Source organism: Gymnogyps californianus, chromosome 1 (genome assembly GCF_018139145.2).
Source record: "Gymnogyps californianus isolate 813 chromosome 1, ASM1813914v2, whole genome shotgun sequence".
NCBI lineage: Eukaryota > Metazoa > Chordata > Aves > Accipitriformes > Cathartidae > Gymnogyps > Gymnogyps californianus.
In genome coordinates, this window is record NC_059471.1 from 117400680 (window position 1) to 117411211 (window position 10532).

The 10532-nt window shown below is 42.1% G+C and overlaps 1 protein-coding gene across 3 annotated transcripts in view; it reads left to right on the plus strand.

The window, feature by feature from the left end:
- Positions 1–1803, plus strand: part of POU2F1 (POU class 2 homeobox 1) — an 83710-nt gene extending 81907 nt beyond the window's left edge. For all 3 annotated transcript variants that reach the window (XM_050915702.1, XM_050915693.1, XM_050915710.1), the window contains one exon: positions 903–1803. In XM_050915702.1, the coding sequence (XP_050771659.1) occupies positions 903–1213 (311 nt within the window). In that variant the 3' untranslated portion in view covers positions 1214–1803. The remainder of the gene's footprint in view (positions 1–902) is intronic.
- Positions 1804–10532: the final 8729 nt, after the last annotated feature.

Consider the following 10532-nt stretch of genomic DNA (forward strand, 5'->3'; position numbering starts at 1 on the left):
GAGATTTGCTTTTTGGAGCTCTTCTGGCATAAGCTTGAGCAGGGTTGCGCTGTTTTGAGGTCTGTTAGGAGGGCAGTTCTGAGCAAGACTTGATCCTGAATTGTTGTCCTCATATGTATTTTAAAAGAACCCACAACAAACAACCTACCTCCTAAAGTCCTTATGTAGAACTTCAAATCCATAAATCCTTATTCAGAGGAGTAAAGATTTATTTTGGAAGTGCCACACAGCCAGAAGTTTCCACTGACTTTAGTAAGAGTTGTTCTCAGTTCATAGTTTGTCATCTGTAAAAACTAGATAGTGCAAGTGCTAAAGAGCTAGCTAACCTATGTATTCAAATATCCTCTAAACTAGCTTAACAAATCTTGTTTCCAGGGTACAAGAAAGAACCATTTCGTAAAGTGTCACAGGTAAATTTAGGAGATCATAATCTAAAGCAGACTGAACCCTGTAGACTGGTGAGAGTAAGTTGTAACGGTGGTTACATGTAAACATTTGAAATGTTACACTTAAGGTTACATGACCTTCTTCATCTTGTGATAGCTGTCATTTCATGTGAACACTCATCTCAACCCTTTCCAGTACAGGTTGCCTGAATGAACAGGTTTTCTGTGGCAGGAAACATAGACCAGTGTTGCGCTTAAAGATCCAAAGAAAGGCACGATGGAATTAGTTTAGGAGCAGACAACAGAGGCATTTTAGTATCTGCAAGGTCTTGTCCACTCTTCATAAAGAGTTACTTTTTAAAAAAACAACTTTTGATGAGATGACTGTTGTTAGTGGTGTAGAGAGCACACGTATCAGAGAAAGGAAAATGTAGAGACCGGTTGTTTTTAGGCACATTTTGCATTATTGCTTACTGCTAATGTTGTCTCCTCCCTGCTCAATTTTCCCTTTTTTAGCTCTTGCATCTGGTGGCTCTCTTCCAATAACATCACTGGATGCAACTGGAAACTTGGTGTTTGCCAATGCTGGAGGTACTCCTAACATCGTAACTGCCCCTCTGTTCCTGAACCCTCAGAACCTTTCTCTGCTCACCAGCAACCCGGTTAGCTTGGTCTCTGCAGCTGCAGCCTCTGCAGGGGCCTCTGGACCAGTCGCCAGCCTTCATGCCACCTCCACCTCAGCCGAGTCCATCCAGAACTCTCTCCTCACGGTGGCCTCTGCGAGCGGGGCCACGTCCACCACCACTACTGCCTCCAAGGCACAGTGAGCCGGGCTGAGCTGTGCTGCCAGCAGCCTGTTTCACTGTGCGGTGAGATTGGCTGCCAGCGGGGTTTATAAACTGAAAATGTGATGGGCATCCTCTCACCGTGTTGCTGGGGACAAGGGAGAGAAGGAAAAATATAAAAAACAAAAGCAAAACAGGAAGGATTTAAAGCTGGGACAGACATTTGCCTAATTTTATAATAAACACTGTCTTTTCAGGATCGCTTCATGGATCGGAGAACTTTCTAACCAAAAATGTAAAAAAAACAAAAAACAAAAAAACAAAAAAACACAAAAAAAGTGAAAGGACTACTTATCATTTCCAGCAGTCACAATGACAAGTTAAGGTGGGTTATCAACTCAAACATAGGAAGGGGATTTCTTGTTTCTTTTTGGTCTAAATATCTTTCTTTTTTAATTATCATTTTATAGGTCTGTTGTACAGGCCATTATGTCATACAAGGTGTTTATAATCGTATCAATCGTGTTGGGGGTTCCTTTCTTAACTGGTACAATTTAGGCAGGCCTGTATTACTGGTGTATCTCTATTATTATTATGATTATTATTATTATTATTATTTTTATATATATAGTTTGGACGCGTTTGTCTTTTGCTCCTGGATTATTTTCAGCGAGCTCCCACGCCATGGGGGGAGGGCGGGAGGGTGGAGAGGAAGAATGGAGCACAAATAGACTTTCTGTCCTGATCTTCTGGGAACGTTCTGAACAGTTTCCTCATCCTTGAATTTGTCTAATGGTTACTTGTAGGGGTCAGAAGAATTTATGTTCATCATTTGTGCAGGAAGCTCAGTGTAGCAGTAGAGATCATTGTGTGCAAACTTCCAGGCTGGTCTATGCTTTTTAAGCAGAAGTAGGAATTAGTTCCGAACTGCAGTTCTCCTTCTCTCAATTATTTAGACGAAATGGCCAAATTCTGTTCTTAGCTTTGTGCGCATGGTTCCTTTTTACTTCAGAGAGTGGGATTTGACCTCCCGAGCCTAGCTTGTGTGACATACCGATGGCTCTTCTGTTCTATTGATTTGATTTTGCTGTTAAGAGCATACACAAATATTTAAAAAACGTCAAGTTACCCAAGCTAATTGGCAGTATGTAAAGCAGCATTTACAGTCCGAGATTCCCGCCAGGTGAATTGGTACAGGATTTCAAAAGGTCAGATTCTCCTTATTCGTAGCAATATCCCTTTTCCATTAATTCTGATGCTTCCAACATTGTATTTAGAAAAACTTTCTAGTAAAGAAGTGCTTCTGGCTGCAAAACACAGAAGCCAACAGTATGAGAACAGAAGTTACCATCGTTTATGCCAACACAATAGAGCTGACTCTGGGGCTTTGCACATACCTGGGTGATCTCATGTAGTCTCTGAGCTGTGATGCTGCTAGCTATGTAAAAACGGCAATCAGCATCTCTGACCAGAGCGTCAGGGCTTGCCTGCCACTGTAACTATCTTCTCAAGGTTGATTCTGATCCATGTAGCAAAGGATATTTATGTGGATGAGGAAGAGTAATGAACTGTACAGAAGTTAGATCTGTATATTCTTAAATATACAATCTAGTATCTGAACCAAAAAAAAGATTTTTAAAAAGAGAAGACTGGATCACTGCAATGCAGTTCACTTCGAACTTTCCATTCCTGATGGATTTAAAGGTTTCTGCCATGTGTATAAAACTAAATTACTTTTAGCTAGCAAGGGTATTAGAAGAGTCCCTTTCCTCCCACCCCCTTTTCTTTTGTCACCGGAGTGTCCTAAAATAATAAGCTGATGCAGCTATGTTCATTTTGTTGATGATTCAGGGGGATCCTGGAGCTTCTCATCCAAGATCCAGAAGGCAGCAACTTTAAACTCTACATATGCTTTGGTTTGTGACCTGAGCATGTGGAATTTGCGTTTGCACTCAAGTGGCAGAACCCCTTATCTCTCCCCCCACCGCCATGGTTTTGCTCTGTTCATCTCTAACTCTCCACCTTCCTGTTTTACTGAATATTTAAACCAATTATCCCTAAAACTTCAAAACTAGTGAACTGCAAGCAGGGAAACTAACAAATGTCCGTCCACCGTTTCTAATGTGTTTTTGATTTTTTTATGTTTTATTTTTTTAAAACTAAGCTTGAACCAAAGTCAATTTCTAGCAAGCTGCTGTACTAATGGACTAGTTTGTATAAGTGCAGTTCAGATGCAGAGAGGCGATAGATGCTACTGACAATTTCTTTTTCATTTGTCTTTTGTTTTTATTAATTTTATATAAAAGTTGCTGCTTGTTTTTAATCTTTTTTTTTTTTTTGGTTGGTTGGTAATTTGTGTTATCCTTGGGGCAGACTCTTAACTTGATTTTAATTTGTTTTCTTTTATTTGATGTGTAAATAGAATGGCAATGTCAGGGGATTGTTAATCCAACAGGTCCCACCCTCATCCCATCAGTATGGATAAATCTAAGTATTTTTGATGTGTCTCTATGACTTCAGGCTGTGCAGGAGACTTTTAGGGCTATGAATAATACTGCAGAAATGGAAATGGCCCACAGTAATAGCTTCAGAGCAGTAAAAGGTATAGCTGGGTGAGCTTCAGGGAGGTAGGGAAGAAGTAGAAGAGGAGATGCTGGTACCCACTATGTTGGTCTGGAGGCCATAGCACGGACTACAGTTTCTACCAAAGGAATGCAAGTCCCTGCGACTTGTGTTCAGTGAAGTAAGAGGATGGGGAAAACTGCAGCTATAACGTTCATTCCTGACTCTGAAAGTTCCCGCTTACTTTCACGCCTGTGCAAAAATACGATTTATCAGGAAGCCTTTTTTTGTTAAAGGGGGGATACTACCAGTCTTTTCTCTGATGTATCCTCTACTCCCTAAGGGTTTTGTGGCGGGGTGGGGGGGCATGGTCCTTGCATATATCTAGGAAACACAAAGAAAGGTGGGCCTTAAATCAGCGGAAAATCCTCTTTCCACAGTTCAAAGAGACTGTGCCATTAGCTGTCTGAATGAGTTTTCATGTCCCATTCTTGCTGGTTTGTGGTTGGGAGAGGGTCTTGTTGAGTACATATCTGGAACACTAATGCAGCTTGGATGGTTTATTTATTATAAAAATCTGCTTTTTTTCCTGACTACCTTTGCATTGGTCACATGGCTTTGGTGTGAGCACCTTATACCCCCTTACCCTCCTCCTCTCTACCCCATCACCCTCTCTGGGGCCCAGATTCCAGGGAATTTCTTAGCAAGTCTTTTTCTGAGAGAAACTGGAAACTCAGAGTAGCCACATATCCAGAAAGGGCTTGGTTTTGCTTGCAGAAACTGACATAATACCCAAAGAGCACATATCCCGTGGCATCCATCACCAGTGTGCTCTGATTCATTGTCCTAAAACATCCCAATGACTGACTGTTGCTCCTGGAGCCTGCTTTTCATCCCTAGCAGTGTTTTGTCTCATGGATGCTGGCTACCTCCAGTGTTTAGGTGAAAGACAGAAATCAGATTGGCAGTGGATGTACATCTGCCTAGTTGGAGCGCATACACTCCTTCAGAGCATGAAAGGAATATGAGATGATGTACTAGAATTTAGCGGAAGTTTCTTTTTAAAATCATAATAATGCTGACAGCAGAAATTGATGCATCTGAAAAGAGACAATAACAACTGTATACAGACCTAGTAAATATGATCAGAAGGAATTTCATAGCATGTTAGAAAAGGATAATAGCATCTCTTTTTCAGAGCTCCATGTCTCCGTATTTAAAGATGTGTAGGTTGCTTTTCATAGTTGCAAGCATGCCAAAGTACATATGCAGGAAAAGAGAAGGTGAAAAACTCTCTCATTATAGCCAAGGACAGTTGGCTCAAAAAGCGAGAGATTTACAGAGACACAATACAGATACGCCCTGAAGGTCAAGAACAATTTAGGAAATGGCTTCAGGATGAGGTGTTGTAGGCTGGTGATGAAATTTCTTCTGATGTTAATAAAATGTATTCCAGTTTGGCTTTAGCACACTTGATCTCCTCAGAACACACTCTCCGTAGTCACTGTAGAATGATTCATGAACAGCTCATAGAAAGTACACACAGATATAGCTGCTTACAAGAGTCACATCTGTCTATTTAAATCTCCTTAAGAGGATTTATTTTGTTTCTGAGTTACTGTGCAGTATGTGTTAGTCTAAGTACATTTTTATCATGTCGCTCTGAGATGGTGTGTACGTGCACGCATTCAAAAAATTGTTGGGGAGGTATCATGCTTGTTACGTGCACAAGTACCTGATTTTTAAGCGATTTTTTTCCAGCTCGTAGGCTAGTGTCACTTCAGTTCACTTTTTTATTTCTCTTTGGGTAACTTGTGATGACACATCATTGCTCCGCTACTTCTTAAGATCCTCTGCTTCAATAAATAGTTGTCGAAACACAAGTTAAATTGGATTGAAAAAGTCACTTTACCATAAGTAGGAAATCTGTGCTCGGCTGAACCAGCAAAGAGAACATGCTTGAAAGTTAGTTGGATCTTCATGTAGGAATGTGCTGCTGCTGTTGCTCAGTAATTTTGTTTGAGTGCTAGTTGACGTTATCCTGTAAGAGAAAACTAAAATGCCAGACCATTAAGAGGAAGGCATATATTCTGATGGCTTGAATTCTAGACCTTTTAGGACATCAGAAGCTTCAAGTTTGAATTTTATCTTTAAATGAACAGGCTGACAAAGAGATTTTCAGTGGAAATAGTGTAGCTCCTGATGTATTTGGAGTTACAGCTTGTGATTTTTGCACCTTTTAGGTTAATCAGGGGGATGCCAACACTGAGCGAAGAAGCTATCTGCTGATCTTAACATACGAGAACAAATGTTCTCTCATAGTATGATAGCTTTTCATTTGAGCAAGAGCAATCCACTGCCTCTACTTTTACCCTTTTCTTATTTTAATTTTACATACTTTACAGTAAGCATTAAATGTAGACAAAATTTTTTTACTTCTGATCTTTGGTATCTTGCCAAAATCTTTTAGGATAATTAATTCCTTTTTTTTTTTAAAAAAAAAAAAACATAGAAATAACCAGTTTTGCTCAGGGGGCAGTAAGAGAATGGCTGTTATCAAAACATGTTAGAGAAAATTCTCCGTGTGCATCCATGCCAACAATTGTATAATAGAATTTTTTTTTTTTTTTTTTTTTACTTCTTTTGGAACTATAACCTAATGTTTTGGTTCGTTCTAATGTTTAAATGTCACCTCTGTAAGCCTTGCGGCGTGCTTTGGCTCAGCACACTTTTCTGCAGTTGAGTTACTGAAGGAAACATCAGTGTTAATTCCTTAACTCTGTGCATATTCCTGCAGAGCAACGTTCTTTAAAACAGAAATTCCCTCTTTCTTTGTTACAAATGGAGCAGAACACCTGTTACAGCTGGAACCATACCACAGATACTAAACCAAAACAACATCTAATTTACCTTAAATATCAATTGATATTTTCTTAGATAAAAATTTACTTTACAAAATCATCTTAGAGAGGCAAGCAGCCTCTCATGGTCATTAGAGTGTTTTGGGACAGACAAAACAGTGCATCTGGTCCAAACTTTCAATGATACTTGATTTTAAACCAGAAGTTTAAAATGTAGATCTATTTATTGCCGCGTTAACTTTATTAAGAGTCACTATTCCCTATTCCTGTTCTGCCTGAAATGGTTAAATGATGTTTATCCCCAGGGCCTGGGTATACCTGTTGGATGCACACCTGACTGTTGCCTAGGGTGGAGAGTTACCAAAGGAGTAAGCTAGCCCGCTGCCCCCCACTGTGTTTATGGTTGTCAGTCCTCACATAGCCAACTCAAATTCCTTTGTATTTTTGCAACCAATACCTCTTACTTCTCCCTCCCTTTCCAAAATACTATAGCAATACAGAAGTCAAGATACATACCTTGCAGAGGTTCTACCCTTTTCAGTCATTAAATCTCACTCCTGTTGCTGCTCATAAGTCTTTCTCTTTTCCAGTGGGGAGACCCCTAAAATTCTTTAAAGATTTTTGACAGAGGAGGCTTTGTCATAAAGTTATTGACTCACGGTTTGCAATTTCTTAAAATGTTCGTATCTTTGGCTCTGTGATCTGAACGGTACCTGGGTCTGTGTATGTCAGCACAAGTAGTTTCAGTGCTTTTGGAACGATGAAAAGAAGCAATTCCTGTACTTGCATATCTTCACAGACAAACACAGAGTAACGCATGAAAAAGAACTTGATATTTTTTCAGCTTATCTATCTTCATTGGATCCGTCTGCCACTTCTCCCAGAACGCTCTTAGTGGGTACATGCTCTGAGCTTTTGTGCCCATGGGATGCTGTTAGAGGGGTGTTAGGAAGACTGCACTGACTTACAAAGAGTTTAACTGTGGGAGGAGAGAAGAGACACCTTTTAGTTGAGTAGACAAATAAGGTTGGCATGTAGAACGTATCAGGTACTTCTTTTCTGACCAAATTCCTAAAACCGAAGCAACTACTGGGCTTTGTCTTGGGGCTGCTTTTAGCTCCGTCTGCAATACCCTGCTAAGAGAACTGTCCATAACTGGAATAATCTGGGCCCCCTCCCTCCCTCCCTGCCTCCTCCCCTCTCCCTCCTTGTTCCTTCCCCCGTCTTCCCTCAGCCAAAGGTAGCACCATACAGCTCTGAGAACAATACTTGTGGGTAGCAGCTGGCTTCTGGCACCTTCATAAAATACCTCAGCATAGCTTAGCATTGTCGCAGAACTGGTTTTAAACTGAAAAAATCAGAAGAGAAAAGCAAACTTTATAAATAGTGGAGATAATTCTAGCTGTAGAGTTTAGTTGAACTGATGTTTATTATGATTGATAAACATGATTATGCTGTATGTATTTGAGATCCTGTTTATAGGTTACAACTTTATAGGGTCGGGTGGGGGTGGGTGGATGTTGGGGGCAGAGAAAGGGGGTTGACTGTGTTAGAAGGAAAATGTTTGCTCATGAATTTTTTTCCTTGTATCTGTCTTGCCAAAGGAAACATTTTGTCGCTCCTGGGTTTGGGATTGTTGTTTGGTTGGTTTATCTGTGGTCTAATCTGCAGCACAGCACGTGGTGGCATGCAGGTTACTGATTGGGTTGCTGTTCAGGGTCCTTTCGAGTGTGCGCACACTTCCCTCCCTCTTGGCCTTTCCTTGCCCTTCGCTGGGATCTAAAGATGTGGCAACGCGTATCCGGGAGGCTCGGGGGAAAGAAGATGGCTGTACTGGGTTAGAATCAACCTAGGTGGTGTAAATCCATTTCAGTTAGTTGAGTTGCTCCAGAGCTGAACTGGGTCCGTTGTGTTTAACTTCGGGGAGGGAGAAGAATGGTTGTCGCATCTTAATCTATCTGGGAGAGCAAAAGTGAAACAGGTTCCTTTTATCCCCCTTGTCTTGTTACTGAATGTAGGGCTTGTAGTGCTTGATAGTAGGTGGAAAACTTTTTAAACACTTCCTTTTCTAATAGCAATGCTAATCCTGTCTAGACCAAAAACTATGAAAGAAAAAACCAAACTGAGAAGTGAAAGCTAACCTACTCCTAACACCTGGCTGGTATGCCTGAAAGGGTTGAAATACTGTGAGAGAGTCGTGGGAGAGGAGCTTTGAGGGTTTGTTGGCGAGGGAGTGGGTCGTTCTCCTGGCATATGTCGTGGTGTTGCGGTGGGAGTAGCAGAAGAGCGAGTGGTTATTGCCTTGGGAGGGTGTCGCAGCCCCCTCCATCTGGACCCCAAGGCTCCCTTCTCATTTCCCTTCAAGGCCGATGGAGTGGGGGAAGAGGGGAGGGGTGCGCGTGGGTGTGTGTGCAAGTGCATGTGTGCGCAAGCGTGTGCGCCTGGCTGTGTGTGGTGATCGAGAGAGGTGGGTTTCTAAAGGAGCTCGACTCCACTGGGGTGGGAGAATTCCCAGTGGCCTCGTAGGGAACCAAAGGCACTGATACGTTGTCAGCTCTGCTATTCTCAGAGCGGGTAAGAGGAAAAGCTGGGTGGGGTTTTGTTGAGCTTTGGGTCCGTGTCCCTTTCTGTAAGGACCTCATCTCTTGTGGGTACTCCCACCTTTTCTGCATAGAGTTGCTTTGGCTCTGTGAAGACAAATGGTGTGGGGGGCTTACCCAGTGCTGCGGGTCTTAGGCTGATGTTGGGATACAGTCAGGGAAAACTGTTTCTTTCCTTCGAATGTGGAAGCAGTGTAGTCCAAGGTCAGAGTCTGTTCAACAGCTTTTGCGTATGGTCTTTCTCTTAAGGGAGGGACCTTGCAGACTCCTTTCTTTGCTCCCCAAAGTAGCCTTGTACATGTTCATGTATCGTGCTATTGGGCTGAGTTGTTTTATCAGTAAACTTGGTGAGCTCTTGTGAAGAAAGGGAGGGAGGGAGGAAGGAGCAGAGGTGGGTTGTCCAGCTACTCTTCCTCCGGACACCAATCGGGTTGCAGAACTTCACTGAAAGCTTTACTAATAGAATTGTTGTTCTGACATTATGTAAAAGTGGTATTAATATTGTGTGACTTTTCAAAGAGCTAGTTAGATTTATAGATAGGTAATAGGGATATTGAAGAAATGACTTCTCAAAGAAAAGAGCACTTGGAACAAAAGAAGTGGAAAACAAGGTGTGCTTTAAGGAAAACAAATCTGAGGAAGGAAATGAAACAGCTTGTGGGAGGCGAGGGAAGATGATACCCTTTGGCGTTCCTTAGTGCTGCTGAGGCTCAGCCCCAGAACTGGAACATACCCCCTCTGCCTTATTTCATCTCTCTACCAAACAGGACATTGTCAAGTAGCTCAGACCAAAATGCTGATCTGTCTTAAAACTGTGTCGGTCTGCTGGTGAATATTCTCTGGCAGAGCTTTACATAAAACCATAAGATACTTAATTTATCACGTTAGCTTCCCCTTTCCTCCCAAAATTCTCTTTATCTGTTGTAGGCCCCACTTCAGGATTCATACTGCCTTTGCTGAATTTTGTAGCAGCAGCTACTTAAGCCCTATTCCCTGAATGTGATAACGTTGTGTGCGGACGAAGCTGGCATGTTGCGGTGCTATAGAAATCTGAAATTCCGAAACAGAAGGAACCCTAAGACGTTGGAAACGGCATGCCAAGGGGCAAATCACGGAGATCGCACCACCCCCTTGAGAAACAATTTAGGAACAAGAGCACCCGTGACAGTGTCCTGAGAACAAGGCAGTTGAGACAAAACCTTTAGTTCTTCCCCCATTCACTCTCCGTGTGTCGGCCTCTGTGACCCTGGTGCTCCCTGCACCCAAGCGAGTCCGAGGGGAAAACGCGATGCGAAAGATTTGGAGATCAGCGCCGCTCCCTGCGAGTTGCCGGGGAGC